Raw genomic sequence first — 17,801 nt, forward strand, 5'->3', positions numbered from 1 at the left:
GATAGGCTTGTTATCAACGTAGCAGGTGACACTTCAAGAACTGAAATGTATTTCTCGGATTCGGAAAAGGAAGGAGCTAAGAGATTGCCAAACAAGTCTGTAAAGTAATACCTTCAGTGGCTTCAGCATTTAACTATACGGTGAAATCCTTCAGTACACTATTAAGTTACACACAGCTTATGCCCCTGTCGTTAAGTCGGGAATTTTTATCATTCTTGTTTTTTAATACGATAGTACTGAAAAACTATAACGTCTTGCGGTTTTCGTTTAGTCGTCTAAGGAGAGTATTGCGGGAGATTTGCAGTGTGTTATTTCATTCTGCTTAAAAATTAAATGAAATTCGAAGCTGTATTGCTCCAGTGGTCGTCTCTTTTTTTACGTGTAAACTGTAGCTGGCCACGTCACTGCAGGCTAGCTGTACCAGCTGACCGGCCAGTGCTGTCAAGTTAAAGGAGCTGGTAAAGCTGTTGTCCCACATTATCGTACTTGACAGTACTCAAGACAGCTTGGCTGCAGTCCCACGTGAAACGGAAATCCAATGAGGGTCGAGCAAACGCGTAAAAATACATAGTGCAATGTTAATATAAGATTTATTGTGATGGACGGATTATACCTTTCCTGCGCGTTGGGATTAAAGTGGTCGTAAAAACCATATTTCATAAACGGTTTAAGATACGGAAGAAAGATATTTTGCAAGTGACAGAACACTAAGAGGACGTATTTTGCCGCATGATTTAACGCTGCAAACGTTTTGGTCAAATGTTTGACCCCGGGCGAAAACAAGACTACCTATAAATTAGACAATGGGCTTTTACAATTATTTTCATAGCCAAACGAAGAGTAACAAATGAGCAAACGGTATATCATATTGATCAATGTGAGGACTCGTTTTACAAATATTTAATTACGCGGGAATACTATCGTAAAATCCAGTCCGGTACTAGAGGTCTCCGTGACCTTGGCACGCCATGGATTATTCATTTAGAGTCAATCTACTGGTCGGTGTTAACTACGTGGCATGCTTTGTGACAGTTTCCCAGTCATGTAAACGTATCGCTGCCGCAACGCAAACCGAAAGCAGTCCATTATTAACAGCTTCATTTAGTATGTGTTCAGCACTGCAGTAACATCCCGTGTAGAGGCGCACAGCACTTTGATAGGATAATGGCTTTACTCTCAGCAGGTCATACAGAGCAAGATCTTGCCATCGATTACATGTCACTCAAAGTGGTGTCTTTGGTGTGCAGGGAGTGCAGAAAGATCTAAACGGTGAACGATAGACCTTGCAGTGTTCGTCCTCGTGTGACATCAATGCAGTATCGTTTCCTACAGCTGTAGGCTCACAGGCGCCCAACATAAAATGCCAGATATATCGGAAGTGACTTCTGGGCAACAGGGCTTCGTACCTCAGACCAAACAGTGCGTAGAAGATTGCACCAGGACTGTCTTCATTCCAGAAAACCAGTGAAAAGTTTTTTCACTGAACCAGCGGAACCGACGCAATCGTAGGACCTGGGCTCTTATACATCAACATTGGACAGTTGCAGGATGGAGTAATGTCATGTTTGCTGACGAGACCAGAATTGGTTTGTGTCTCGACATTATACTTGTTAGTGTTTAGAGAAGCGCTAGACGACACCAGGAACGCCCATACTTTCAGGAAGTCCATCTGTTTGTAGGTGGAAGTGTGATGTTTTGGGCGGAAATAATGATGGCATAGTGGACCTCTCTGATTCCACCCATCTGTGTCAATTTCACTTGTCCCAGATACCTGCAAGAGGTCGTACAAATAATTGTAAGATTCTACAGACGCGAAATCGAAGTCGATGACCATGCAGAACCTCACCTTACTCTAACAGTGTCTCGGTGTCTTATAAGATGCAACGTCAACCTAATGCATTGGTCAGCACACGCACCAGACATGAATGCGATTGAGCATACATGGTACCTTTTGAAGGTGGCCATTGTACAGTCCGACTCCACCTCATAATCTTTTAATACTTCACTGAAGCTGTCATTGAGGAAGGAGACGTCATAACCCAAGATAAAGTTGGTCTCATACAGAGCATGCCTTGCAGAATGCAAGAATTCATCGTGTGTGGGTAGGATATACTCACTACTAAAGACTTAGGGGAGAGCCTGCTTCGTTCTGTAATGATTTTTTGTAACTAACCAGAATCATTCGTTTTCAGAAGAAATTGTTTACTTTGTTAATAAGGTAGTGCACTACAAGAAGTCATTGTTGTAAAGTCTTTGACATTTCAACCTTTTGTTGTTTAACGATATTCACAACTTTTGTTGTGTACATTGTGATACTTAAGAGGCTTCCTTCGAATAAAGTACTAAATTCATGTTTCAAGGATGTAAGACGCTGGGAAGGCAAAGGATATGTCAGTAAGCTCGTGCTTTCAGAATATATTTTGAGGAAAAAAGGAAAAGAAAGTGGTTAATTTTTTTTTGTGAAATGGTTTGTCTAAACGAAATCAATTCGAGGAACATTTGAAATATCTTGAAATGATGCTCAAAATATGTATGGCAATTGAAGTGCGTTTTAGATAATTGATATGCTTCGCATTGTTTACTGATGAATTATGTTGCCAACAGTCAAAAATTAAAAATTCATGGTTGTTCATTGTGTTATTAGGAATTTGTTTTTGATATCCTGGTATGTGTGTATTCACTTACAATATCAAGTACTTAAAAAATTACTTTTGAGAAGCAATGTGAAGAGCAGCATAGATAAAAAGTATTTCACAGGTTATAAGATTATAGTTGAGTCAGTTCAGTAGCCGAACCCAATCCCAGGACTATATAGATTACTAGCCAAAGACGCTAGCGCTACATCTCGGACACCAGGGAAAAGTCCCTCATTATTTTTCATAGTTAACGTTAGACATTGTTCCGCGTGTATCCTCTGTTGGAAATTGGAAAACTCGTGTTTCACGCGAGAATCCCTAACCGTCAATTGAGGAAGTAGTTGAACCTCTCTCTGCCTATCTGCGTATATTCTAAGAATTTGTCTGGTGATCTTCATAGTAGATTATATTAATTATAAAATTATCTATGAAGATAAACTGTGTAAATTTCATGCACGGCGCTCCTGTGTCCCCGTATTTTCCTAAGTTTCTGTTACCATTACTCGTGAGCTGCAGTATTCTACTGTTTATGGTTGCAGACTGGTCGGCTGTAGCAAGCAGCCATCTTGTGGCTGGAGTTGGTCACTCACAAGCAGGACACTCGATCGTATCTGCCAATGCTGCCGCTTATAGGTGGACTGTCTCGTGTCAAGATGTCCCACGCTGTAAATCGCCTCTGTCGCTTAACATAGGACGCGACCTACAAGTAGGTTCTGCTACACCTTCAAAGCCGACGTTGCCCGAAACCACAAAATAAAAAGTTGACTTTATCAGAGACTCTACGAATAACCCACTGATTCAGACCTTCCACAGTGAAGTGAAAGATTCAATCCACTTACCTCCTGTATATCGCTCGTGAAAGAGAGAATCTCATTCCTATGCGATGTAGTAACAAGAATTTTTCAACCAACGGAAAACAAAAACCTTCCCTGGCTCCTACCACTCACCCTGCTGATCAACTGTGGTGAATGCCAAACAATGAAACCAACTTCGCTTTTTAAGTGTTAATGGTTTTAACCAGAAAACACACGGCACCTGTTCACAAGAAAGAAAATACACATACTCACTATTGCGCAAGACGTAACGTATTATGTGTCTCGACACAGTACCACCCAGGATAGCTACAGTTACATAAAAACAAGTGCACATATCATACCAAAATGTGTGGCTGTCCGGCTCCATCTGTTCCAACAAGCACTATTCATAACAAGTCATTAATTGTGTACTTTCTAAGAGGAGTCTTATCCTGGGTCACCGTAAAGCCAGGAATATCACTATCGGCGATTACAATACCAAGGCTACCGAAGTACATCGTTCATAGAACTATCAAACCAATCAAATGCGTTAGCTGGAACGAGAGGTAGTAAAGGCACTCGTTGAAATTGCAACATTCTCCTTGAGTGAAAGGTCGCAAAAGGCCTGTGATGTTTACGGCACTCGACGCCCCACATACTGCTTAGACAATACTGGCTGGCAACAGGTAGTGGGATTTGAGGTATCCAGTGGTGAGCACAACACGAGGCTACAGAGTGCACTTAAACTGCTTAGTGAACGAGTAACTCCCAACATTTTCTAGTGATGGTTGTTGACACAAAGCAGAGCAATGGCGCCGATAAACAAAGCAAACATTGCATTATATCTACAACAGTTGTTGAATTTGATATCTCGTCAACATGGAACTCGAGGAACTTCGCAGACGTAGAAGTAGCAGACGAAATATTAGCGTTTCTGCAAGATGTCAGTAGAATGTGTGCGGACAATGTACATGAGTACAGTGATGACTATACATAATAAGTGACATTGAAACAGTTGTCGAGCCATGTAGTTCCTCGTCCTTGTTGGACAGGAAGCCACAAATCCCGTCTCCAGTGAACCGTGGTAAAGGACAGTCGTTGTCCAAAAAGCGGGTATTATACGTCATACGTATATGGAAGATGATGTGCAGCATAGGAAAAAAAAGAGAAAAACCTGTAATGTATACGAGAAACTATGGATATTCAAGGGAGGACAAGGTGCACTTGTTACAAAAACTGGTGTTTCGCGCGTTTCAAGGCTGCTCGATATAATTTACAGGATGTCCATTCTAGTGACGTACTACGTTATGCACATAATATTGCGTGCGACATGGGTTACAGTGATGTTAAGGGAAGTCGGGAGTGTTTGCATCATTTCAAACAGTGCTACAGGATTGGAAGACGTAAGATACCGCAATTTCGAACAAAGCGTCAATTTGACGATGCACAGCAAACTTCGGAATCGACCCGAAAATTTGTAGCGCAGATGAACTTAGCCCATAGTTTAGCAAAGAATTTTTCGACTCCGACCAATCGGGATCAGAACAGAAATGCATATGAAATGAACACTGGAAATCAGAGGTACCAAGAGTTGTATGGAGATCAACTGACGCCAATGCCTTCACGCATTCGTATAAAATTATGCTGACTGTTAATCTGGAAGGTAAATTGGCTCGAAAGCTATTTATTGTGCTGCGAGAAATTGGAGGTGCTCAGCCCTAAACTATTCTTTCTCGTGCGCTTGATCTTGTAAGGACAGTAGGAGATTTTACCCCACAGCAAGGAAGAGTGGGAAAATGAGCGTAAGAGAACTGTGTGATATGAGCACTGCTTTTGCCCAATAGTTGGTAGAAATAACTTGCTTTTGCTTCATTCGATGTACATGGTGCAAGTTAATGGTTTGTTTTGAAGATTCCTTGAATATCAACGATATCTATTTTGTAGGTTGATCATGCACCTCCCGGACACTTTTTCCGTCGCCATCACGCTGCTAATAGTCATTAACAGCTATCATTGTTTCTGTCATTGTTAACACAATCTTTTGATTAGCCTTATTAAAGACCTCGCAATCGAGGGGCTTTTTGTTGAATTAGAGGAATAATTACAGTTCACGATCTCCGTTGGAACTTGGCTTACTGAATCAACTGTGGTATTGAAACTGCTATAGAATTGTGAACAGGATTACTTTTACTGTAAACTGAAAGTAATTGGAAGAAACAATACATCGGGAATATTTTCGGTTTTTACCTTTCACTATACGTAAAATGATTAATGATAGGTTGTCGCGTTCCATCACGAATTATCTCAACTCAGCTGCTCGATGTTTCCCGCGATATTAATGTCAGTTTGAATGTGTGAGTTAGTTTTCACATGTTACCAGCGTAATCAGGGGTAAGTGGGAATGAATGCCATCTTAAAGGCCACATTAAGACCTTTACTATGCTCTTAGTGTGCAACTGTAATCATCTGTTTCTTAGGTTTCGCAATTACGAGAGTACACATTCGTTCCAGTTGTAAGCTGAATGTATGCCATCGTAAACTACTTTCCCATGGTGCGAGTGACACGATCTTGACAACTCGCTGTCGCTACCTCTGACAGTTTGCCAAAGTGGCAAGTGTAATTTAGAGTTCCTTGGCAACTGGCTTCCCTTGGCTGCGCCTCACACGCTGTTATTCACCCGACCTACCACAGTTTTCAGATGATTCACGTTTAAAGACCGCACAGTTCATAGTTTCTCGGTCGAATCGTAGCAGCCGTTTCCCTACTTAAACCTGGCTTCCTTTTTGTGCCTGCGCCTTAGCCTGTGTCTTGTGCTGTGGGCAATATGCTGTTTAGCTCAGTGTGAGGTAAAGCCCTCCAACCCATAATCACGAAGAGTACTTTGTAAGACGAACTGCTCCGAGGACCGCTAAAACAGAACGGGCAGTTATAACACAAAGGAAGTGTCCCGGCGAATTTATGGTGCTGGCAGGCAGCCACAGAGAGAGCATTCGGCGTCTGGCGTTCAGGCCGGGTCCAGGCATGACGAGCCTCTCCTTCCGCCTGCCGGCCGGTTAGCTTAGCTGGTCGGCCAGAGTATATTTACCCACGCCTTGCCGCAATCCTCTTACTGACGACTAACCACAATTCTCTGTCCTGAAAAAATGCCCCCTCTATTTTCTTCTTTTTCTCCGCCTCCCCTCCCTCTCTCACCCTTCGGAGCTTGTATATAAAGTTTACTGTGTGTAGGTTTTTGTGATTTTTGAATTATAACAAGGGATGTGCCATTGTAGGAAATTCAGTAAATCTGTGACGTACAGCAGAATCAAGTTTTACAAGTTAGCATTGATGCAAACCGTAAAATTCACTCTTTAATAATATACTTCTCGCATGTTCAAAAGCACCAAATCGACACAGAATGAGTTTTACGATATTCTGCAAAGTTATCAGGCAGCTTCTCACGTTTAAATACAATGAATTTAAAGACTGTCGTTGGTCGGGATGATGAAATATTTCTAAAACTATAGTGAGTCCACATTTTCGCCTTGCTTGCGTGGGATTCCGTAACTCCGCAGCATGCAGAGCGATGGTGTGTGACAGATGCTGGAAAGATAAAGCTAGTGCTTGTATCTTGGCAGAGTGATGTGTAGCTTAGTTTAACGTTGGCGATTTTATTGCTTTGAACTTAAGACATTTGGGCCACGGAAACTATTTATTTAATGGGTTACAACAGTCGTTTTCACAGACGGTAACGACGTGAAACAGTAAAAAATATAGTTATAACAACGTAATCTCAAAAGACCGAAGTTCTATTAGAGACTAACCCTCTCCCTCTCCTTTCCGGGAGGGAAGGAAAGATAATTAAAAAAATTACTACTATGAGGGGAGCGAGCGGGCCGTCGTCTTAAGTGAGGTCCCGGCCAGTGCATTCTTGATACATAGATTTCTCTGCACTAACTTATAAGCTGCAAGACCTCTTTCATGAATGCCTTTGGATATGGTTTGTGCTGTAAATCAAGATTAAATAGACAATAAGATTATTGTAGTGGTAGAACAGAACCCAATTTCGATGCCAAGCGGCTGCAAATATCTGTAAAATATTGCTCTTTAATTTGCACTGTATTCAACGCTTGATACGTCAGGTTCGTAAGAAATAACATGATACGTTATTGTTTAAGAAATATTAACAAAATTTTCTTTTTCGGCGATTTATCCGCCATTTGCGTAAATAGAATTTGGTGAACGCACTTATTCGTGGTAATGATGCTGTATGTACCATGAATTCGTGAAAGGTAAAGTGGCGTTTACCGTAATATGTGGTTTAAATTTTAATCCGTGACGTGCTACATTTATTTTGTATTCCTACCCGGTGAAAAATGGTTCAAATGGCTCTGAGCACTATGGGACTTGACATTAAACCTAACTAACCTAAGCACATCACACACATCCATGCCCGAGGCAGGATTCGAACCTGCGACCATAGTAGTTACACGTTTCCGGACTGAAGCGCCTAGAACCGCACGGCCACCGCGGCCGGCCCCGGTGAAAAAAAAAAGCTCTTTAGGGCAATACGTAAACAGTGACTTAACAAACTTAAAAGTAAATTATGACGAAAACGAATATTACATTGCTTGTGAACGAACGTGAGCTGCTGTACTCAAGAGCATACTGTTACTTTTAAGTTCTTCAATAAAATTTGCCGTAGCCCAAAGAAACATAAAATTCGGTACGTGACTGTTGGACGTGTTATTGAAAATTGTCATTATTGGCTCATCGTTTTTCGAAGAGAACGATATGATTGTCTCTTCTGAGCTTTGTACTGGTGACTGAATAGTAGTTTTTCGTTCCGAACTTCAAGGAATGGATTTGGGGAAGGTGCGGTACCAACAAGACGGCGCCACGGTATGAAAACAAGCAATGACTCTTGCTCGAACACTGCGTCAACTGTCTCAAGTGAGGATTGAACTTTAGTGGCCATCACGCTCGACACATCCATTGGCGACTCTTGTCGTGGCTGTCTTAATTGGTTTATACTAGTGGTCGTCGGATTATAGGTGAGCTGTAGAACAATATTCGTGTTGCTATTGCCAACATAAGACACACATGATTGACAAAGTGGACCGAAACTTCAGATTTCGACTCTCCAAATGCATTGAGCAGAACAGCGCCCACATTTCAAAACCTAATGAAATAAGACTTTCAATGTACCACTATGTAAAGAAGAGTTAATGGATACCTCCAGTACTTCGTTTATTAGTTTTTAAAATATGGAAGTTCTTGCGCCGCACCATGTAACATTTAGACACATGATACTATTCTCATAAAAACCAAACACGAAGGAAAGTACCTGTCTGCTGAAGGTAATTTCTAGTTTGCTTCTCAGATTTCGTAGCTCCTTAATTAGTGTAATGGACGAAACCCTGTTGTCGGCAGTGATGTTAAAATTAGTTCCTGCAGTAGGGTTGCAAAGCCGGAGTACAGCCTATTTTGGAATATAAAGTTTTCTTCTTTGGCTAAGGTTTCTCCATCGCTGCGTTTGACACTATATGTATCAGTCATGAATATAGTTTATTCGTGCATCATTAAAAAATCAACGTTTTAAGCCCATCTTTGCTAGGCTTTTTTGGCATGTACATCCTAAATTTACATCTTGCTCGAAATCCAATGAGCAATTCATCTGTGCATGCATATTCCCAGATTCAATACGTTTCTTGGCAGTTCTCAACCAACTTCTGAAATATCCATGAAATAGCTGCTGTTCTACCAGATTTTTTCCTTGATATTGTACTGGCACTGTCGAAACGAAGGCAAGCAAAAATTACTCCCTTCACGGAAATTATGCACTTAATATCTCCTGATCCGTAACATTTGTTGAAAACATTGCTTCAAAGCTTTAATTGCCTTTTTTCTACGTAGCTAAAAAGAACAAAACTCTTTTGTGAATGCTTTCATTCTGTAAGATTTAATCGATTCCCAGTCTGGTGTGAATGCTTCAGTCTCTCACTTGTTGCACTCTGTTGGTGTTCCACTTGTGAAAATTACTTCCTGTAAGTCTTCCTCTTAATTATCTGGAAGAAAAGCTTTTCCCTTCATAAACTACCCCACCAAATGTGTAATGAGTGTCTCCTTGTTCGGATCCTTGTTGCATCCTTTCTTACACCACGTTATCCATTTTTTCATAGTAATAAACGTTCATTATTTCCTGTAGATGCATCACTCTACTTTCAGAGAAAAGAGCATTTTTTATGATGGACCCTTATCTGCACGATCACCACCTTCAGTTTCTGTATTACTATAAAAATTACTTACCAATTTTGGATCATAAGTCTGCATCGACCACGATATCATAGTAATCTAAAAGAAATTATAACACAATTCTAAAGTGGGAACCCAGCCTAGGATGTAAGATATATTTTATCCCAGCCCATACTCAAAGCAGTACAATTTGTCTCTACACATCTCCAAGAACACAACTATGACAACAATGAACAACCGTTTGGAAGCAAGGGAGAGGAGCTGCTGTTGGATGATGGAGTGCAGCATATGCACGAGACTGGGGTAGATGATACGCAAAGTTCAAGGTTACATGTTAACTACGTTCACGCTTTATCATTATTGAGCGCTCACGTGCGTTTATTGTTGGCAGCGTATAATAAATACAGGTAGCGATTTGCACAGTTGTATGTTGCATTTATTACAACCGATCGTTCATTGTGTTCAGCTGGACTATCTTTTCTCCTGTGGAGAGAAATGTAAAACTTTCTGAAAGCTCGGGTTAACAGGGATGCTATTCTAATGAAATAAGCGAGAAAGTTGAGCTCTTAAAATCGTGTTGACATCTTTCACACCTTAAAACTGCCGCGTTTATTATTTTTGCACTGTAAAGAAATTTCCTTGCTCAGATCATTAATATCCAAGAATATGATAATTTTCGTTTAACAGTCGCTGTAACATTTAATTTTCTTGAATCTGCCGAATTGCGACTGTTTCGGCGTGATCTCGGCGGTAGTAACTATGATGAAAGTGTAAAGTGAAAACATTTGCTTTGGCATCAAGTTCAGTTTCTCCTGACAGCGGTACGTAGATTGAGAATGGAACAGGAGTTACAGAATTAGTCCAAAACGTTACCCAACTACCGGGATGCTGTGAGAGTGAGTCATCCACAGGGAAGAGGAACCTTGCGCGTGGCTGTACTATTTATAGCGTCCTAGGAAGGTTTATATAAAGAACATTAACGACGTTAAATTAAAAGTTAATGAGCGGTATTCAGAGGCCCAAAACACGCTTGGGCTGACGACACTGCTTCTGAAATGTAACGTTACTAATGAGGCTATTCATTTTATTTTTTGCAAGTCTGCTTATATCGTGTAGTTCAGCTTCTAAACAGCTGCCTTTCGCACTATCGTTGCGTGACAGTTTTCATAAGACTGCTCGGCATGACTCACAAATAAATCGGTGATAGAATATTCGTTTCTTCATCTTTATATCGGAAACGATCGGCAATCCAAATCCTTCATATTAGATTGTTGTGAAGAATCGAAAAAATGTCTTGTTAGCGGTGTAATTTGCCCGGAGACTGGTTCTAGAGACTCAAAGCGTTTTATGCTTGCTTCTTAGGGCAGTGTGAACTTAAGTCATTATAGCTGCGCCTACATATTTCTTTCTTGATCAAGATTCCAAGACATTTGATTGCATGTGTTTCTAGGATATAAAATGCGAAGACGAAATATTGTATTCAAAATCTATCCGTGTATGACACTACAGTGAAGGAAATATTCAAATACTAAATGAAAAACGTTGTTCAGAGCACCTGAAGCTAGTGAAATTTGAGATATGCCATTGTTCCGCACAACTTCAAGTAAGACAACTATAATGCTGCAAAAACTGTTGAAGATATACAAATCTGGAAATGCAGAACTAAAGAAAGAATGTGTAAGATGAGGTTGCTAAATCATCGAAGCAGAGTAATATGGTTGTTAGCACGACCTAATACATGATCACCTGAGATGACAGTAAAAGGGCAGTGATTACGAATGAACAGGAAAGAAGTGCAACCAGAGGCGAAATATGGCAAGAATAATTAGACAGAATTATAGCTACTCTGAAGAAATTAAGCTAGTTGAGTAGGAGAATATAGTTAAAGATCGTGATGATGCGGTAAGTTCAATCTTTGTGTATGAATTTCAAAAATCTTTGCACGATGCTGGAGGAATGAATGCTCTGTTGATGAAATAAGAGGAACCCCTAGAGGCATCTAGGCCAAATGGTAGGGCAGAAAAAGTAAAGCTCTGAATTACATGTGCAGTGTTAGAGAAGTTCCATCAAAAATTCAAAAGAATTGTATTTCGCTTCCAAAGGAAGTAATAATCGATAAATGTGAAAATGAACATGCTGTCAGTCTAGTACGAGAAAGCGAAGGAGAGGGATAAGGACAGGCTCAGTGGTTTCGGGAGTAGTTGGGCACTCGAAACAATTTTAGTATTTCTGCTAATAAGAGTAAAAGTTAGTGAAAAACATGGAAATATTTATTGCATTGTAGGTTTGTTAGGTACTCATGTTGACAGAAAACCTTACTTAGAGATCGTAAATGCTTAACATTTGTCAGATATTGCGCACGCGTTAATGGCGCTGTTTCTGTGGTTCAATTTCATATTTTATGTCTGCTGCCGATTGATCACTTTATTTTCATCTCTGAAATGTATTTTCAGCTATTAAGTTCTTATTAATTCTTAAACGTAAATCAGAATTTTAAGCTAGTCGTGATTAAGTGCCTTATCGCTCTATAATTCATAAAAGGAAACTGACCAAAAAGCTTGATTTAGCCAAAAGATTGACAAAATCAACTGAATCATAGTTTACAAACACGTACTGAAAGTAATTTGACCACTTCTTTATTCTTAATTATCACTCTTAAACAAAACTTTCGCAGTTTTTAATTTTATTATGTTTTTAAATGTGCCAAGTGACACACTTGAAAAAGTTAACTAGCCTTAGCATATACTAGATTACGATGGATTAAAATTTGTCTGTGAACATCTAGTCTACTTATCAGCTACATGCTTAAAGAGTGTATATGTTGTTGTTAAATAAGCAAAGACTAAAGGGGAATACAGGGTACTTTTAATATTTCCATTACCTCATCCTTAAGTTGTACAATAGTTCTCAAAGAACAATTTTGAAATCGGTAGTAGGATCAAAGTGAAGGCCTAAATCGAAAGATCGGCAATGGCGGTAAGACAAATTTCTATTGAGTAAAAGTGTTGTTGTATTATTGTCCTTCTTCGCATTACTCAGGAACGAAAATAATTTTAGAAAAAGACAATAGAGAACATTACTCCAAACACACAGAGCAAATCTGCATAAATATAAACATCTGCATTGTCAGTATACTAACTCTTTGATAGTTGTTAAATGTTCACATGGTTGTTCTGTTACAGCCAACTAAACTGAATGTTTACAAGAATGATGCAGAAAGCTGGGATTACACCAATCCAAATGTTGGTAAGTCAGCAGTTAACGTACTTACAGTGTGGTCAAACATTGAGATTGAGTAAATGTTGAGCTTAAGACCATTAACGAAATTGTTTTAAAAGTTGTCTCCCTGCAAAAATGAGTAAATTACATCCAGCTATTGATGTTCTGTTCCCATTTAATTTGGCACTTGGAAGGAGACTGAACCTACTCATCACGGATTTAGTACAGACAGGTTAATGGCATATGCAGGGCGTGGCCAGAAAGAAAGCGTTTCAGACAATATAGCCCGTCAGACGCGGGGCGGGCGAGACATGATAGTTTCATATTAGCGTACTTTTCAGGCAGCGGTCGAATCGGCGGAAATAATACAGAACAGTGATCAGAGGACCCTGGAATCCAGACCCTCTGTGGAGACTTTATTTCTGTTGTTGTGTTACTTATACTGCAGGTAATACTGGGCATATTATTTTCATAAAATGCATGAAAAGGAAAATTTGGGATTGCAAATTGCTAGGAAGGGACTGTAAGGCGCATAAGTGAACTTCGTATACAAAATCAGATTCTCTTATTTTTACTGTTTATTTACACGTGCTGGGATGATTTTCGTCGTGAAAACGGGGAAACTTATTTTACGCGTGCAGCTGACAGGGGAGGTCGAAGGTCAGAATCAAACGAACGGGAGTTCTGTGCACTTTAACTACAACCCCTTCTTGGAACGTTACTTGCAGACACCTCGTGGACGCTGCAAGTACAACCCATTTTGGAAACTGTCATCCCAAATTTCCCTTTGCCTTTTCATGCGTTTTATGAAGATATGAATGAATAAAACACATTTAATACTATTTAGGCTTATCTTCAGTGTAAGTAACGGAGAATTGAAAATAAAAATAAGTTTCCTCGTAGGGACTCGACCCCAAGACACTCGTTTACCGTTCTGTACTAGGTTCACTGCGCCAGCCGTTGCCTGGAAACTTCGCTTACGTCAACGGCTCATGTCTCTTCCGACTTGTGCCAAAATATATTATCTAAACGCTTGATCGTCTGGAGCTTGTATTCTGCCACTTTAATTTGTGGTGAAGCACTGCATATGTTGCTGATTGGGATGAAGTCGATGATGGAGTAGGCGCGGTCGCCACGGTAGTAAGTCCTTAGTTTCGTGTACAGTGAGGGATCTATTCCCCATCAGATTTGTGGTAGGTTTGATTTCTTTTTCTGGAACTAACATTTAGGGGTAAGTACCATATGATGCATTCTAATCCCTCGCCGCTTACAGACAAATCATATACTGGAACACTTAATAGTTCGGACACACGACTGTTTCATTTTATAGATCGGCGATAAGGACATCAGTAATACCACAGTTTTATGATTTAGGAGGTTGGTGCTGACTAGATAAATTGTTGTAGTGCCCAGCTATTAAATCATTATTTAGACGGCTAGGTTAGTATTACTTCTATAAAATGACATGATGTTAAAATTTTATGACGCTATAGATACAACGGTTCACAGTTACTAATTTTAAAACGTCTTTCTTTGTCCACAGCTAGTATTTGTTTTTAAATGAAATAATTTTGCCTTAAAGCTGTATCTTACTGTTAAAAAATGGATTTCACTGGACATCATTGTCTCTTTAAAGTAAATCTTTAATCTTACTAAAGCGTGCAATTTCAGTAGATTTTTCAGTGTCTTTCAAAGTTGCAATTAGTTTGCATTTGATTCCTGAGTTTTATTGCATGCGTACGCTTGCTCTTAGGGCTAGTAATATCAGCTATCAAGTAAAAAGCAGCAAACCTTCAACAGTGGCTGGTTAATCCCATTTTGCATAGTTTCCCAGGAATAATGTAAATGACGGACAAGAATGCAATTTAGAATCACAAAAAATAATTTAGTTTCTAAACTACCATAATGCCTTTTGGATTCTTCTGCTACATAGACTTTCTTTAATTCTTCCAACTTGGTTATCCGATTTTTCTCGTTGTACTGGTAATATATGCAAGACCGTTATTTTCACTACTTTGTTGGCTGCCTAAAGTCTGCGGAATCAGTATTGCTGTGCAATACAGAGTTCTAGGCAGTTGCAGCTAAACCTTTGCACAGTTGCTATTGTCAAGCAGTAAGTTATGATGAATCAGCCGAGAAAAGTCGTAACTGGTACTGGTAATTGTTTCTTGATTGGTGCAAGTATAGGAGTAAATGTTTCCTTTCTGACAAGTTTTCCATAAACTTGCTACTCCTCTGAGCAAGCACAAGCACGAGATAATGAGAGCAGTGTTTGGAGTTGACCCCTGCCAAGTGGCAAGCCCCCGGCCACGTGCTGCATCGATCCTCCTGGCCCGCCAGTGGGGGGTAGCTGCTGGCCCCAGCGTACGAGTCGCACCCCCACAGGCAGTAGTTCTGGCCAAAGGCTGGACTGGATTTTAATATTACGGGCAATAGAAATATTGATTTTGCTCTGCCCGCCTGTAATTAAATTTTATAAATGAACAGGTCATTATATGAAAAGATTTACTATTCAGAATACATAAATCATTCTTCCTTGTGTCGGAATAAGTGGAACGGCAACGAGAGCAGCGGAACCTTGGGTGACCCAACAGCACAAGAAAACTCAAGAGAACTGAGGCTGGAAAGGCCGATAACAGATTACTACGGCCATGTGGGTAACTTATTTGGAAAAAGAGTGACCGGGACGTAAAAGTGTGTACAGCCTAATCAGAGCTGTTTAAATTTTTATCAAGTTTCTCGAATTACATTGCTATTGCTTTTCGGTTGACTAAATAGATTTTAGCAAAAGAACCACTACATTTTGCTGCTGAACAACGTGAAATTGAGTTCTGATTAACAAAAATGTGGTGGTAACGAATAAAACGATAGCAACTGTGTAACATAGTAAGAATAAGCCAAGCAAAAGTAGAATATGAATATGTGGTAAGCCTTGCCATAAAAGTAGCGGTGTTCTCTCTACTCGACAGAAGTATGAATTACGTAGTGTCGTTAAGTGTACTAAGTTTCCAACCGCGTTAAACATGACATACTTTCGAAATATTTGTGTGCAATATCTGTAATTATCTAGAAAAATATTAGACATGTTAATCACCAAATAGTGACAATGAAAATAGTAAGTGTATATGTAAAACCAAATTCTAGGTTGATAAAATTGTAGTCCCATCAAAGATACTTGACAGATCACGAATGTCACTTGCCGCTAAATTGCTGCCACATCGACTGCCGCTCGGTTATAGGCGACAAATATGGCGAGTCACTTAACATGTGCTGTTTCTTGTTGTGATTTGTAACGCGGAGCAGTGTTGGAAGCGGCCACCGTAATGTATGATGGGAACGCAAGGTGCTCTGTCGGTAGCTGAACTGCGGCATTCGACGCATTTTAGAGCCCTGAATTTTAGCTCGTGTCATAACCTAACCACAATCTAGTAGTGTGAAATGTATCCGAGAAAACTGTCAACAATCTGGGGCAGAGCTAAAATATTGCGCCCTTCACGGCGATTAAAGCTAACCTGTACGAGCAAACTCAACACAGAAAAATTAGTTTCAGCGCTAAAAGCGAACAGTTATTTTTCACTATCGCTGATTACCTGAAACTGTTCTAACACTGTCTACATAAGATTCTGCGTTACAAATCTATGAGCAATCGTGGTTGGCACTTGGTTGCAGATTACAGGCGACACAGGTAGTCCGAAACGGAAAAGAACAATATGAAAAAAGAGCAATACAAAGTCAATACGATGATGAAAATGTGGCAAAGTATTAGAAATACAAAAATATATTAAAACCAATTAATTGGATAAGAATAATAGAATCTTGATTACATTTAGGTATAAAAAAAATTGCTGCATTTGACGAAGGCCAACCTCCCATCCTCTACTCAGTTTAATGCAACGATGGATTTTTTGTTTCGCACTATGTCGTTCATTACTTACGTAATGTAAGCCGATCTGTTTGGTTATTATAACTCTGTGACACCTAATTTCGTCTTTTGCGTCTGAGTAGTTTGTTAGGACAAGGAATTGGAAGTGAACCGACGAGTTATTGATTGGGCGCGATGTCGAGCGCTCTGATTGGAGGTACCCAGATCCAACTCGTGACGTGCAGACTATAAAGTAATTTTGATCAGACTATAATTAACCAGTTCGTTGAATAGGTAATGTGTGCACCAGAGTACACCTATGTTGTAAGGGCCACTGCCACGTACATGTTAGGGGCTACGTCCCACTATACCAGTTACTAGGGTCTTTCCCATTTCATTCACGCAAGAAACTCTGGTAGAATTAGTGTTTAAATGCCTCCGTGAGCTGTAATTAATCTTGCACTCACGATCCCCACGGAGCGGTACAAAGAGGGTTGTTGTATATTCAAAGAGTCGTCATCGTTTAAAGCTGTTTCTTGAATATTTGTTTGTCTATCTTAAGAGTATCGAGCTTAAAAATAAAAATCCCTAGTTTTGTAGTCAAAATTTATATGGAATAATACAAATTTTTATTGTGGGGGGAAACGCAGGCATGGTTCGCCGTTACTCTTGATAAACTCGCAGTTGTGAGCTATACCGTATTTTTTCTGTTGAGATTTTGGGGTTTGTTTCTTCGCAGAGATTTTTTCTCATTTTGATGTTACATCAGGGCGTCATTTTTCGATACGCACACAGTTTTATTACAACCCGGACAACCACAGTAACTTTCACCATACAAATTGGTATTCAAATGTGGAGGTAACAGGAAGCAGTCGCAAATGAAATAAAATTGTCTATTTGACGGTATCCTAGTAGGAATAGTGCCAATCCAAAGCAATATCAGATTGTGAAACTTATATCATACTACGTAAATTGTTCTCTCCATCTCTATGTAGAAACAAGTTAGATTCGCTATTCTAGGTACTGAAGCGCGTGAAATGCATAATCAGAGACGT

At 39.8% G+C, this 17,801-nt stretch overlaps 1 protein-coding gene across 2 annotated transcripts in view; it reads left to right on the top strand.

Annotated features, from left to right (window-relative positions):
* The window catches only part of LOC126191511 (heterogeneous nuclear ribonucleoprotein L), a 169,290-nt gene that overhangs the window by 95,312 nt on the left and 56,177 nt on the right, over positions 1–17,801 (top strand). For both annotated transcript variants that reach the window (XM_049932405.1, XM_049932406.1), the window contains exon 6: positions 12,848–12,911. In XM_049932405.1, coding sequence (XP_049788362.1) covers positions 12,848–12,911 — 64 coding nt within the window. The remainder of the gene's footprint in view (positions 1–12,847; positions 12,912–17,801) is intronic.

The sequence above is a fragment of the Schistocerca cancellata genome, chromosome 6 (genome assembly GCF_023864275.1).
Source record: "Schistocerca cancellata isolate TAMUIC-IGC-003103 chromosome 6, iqSchCanc2.1, whole genome shotgun sequence".
Lineage (NCBI taxonomy): Eukaryota > Metazoa > Arthropoda > Insecta > Orthoptera > Acrididae > Schistocerca > Schistocerca cancellata.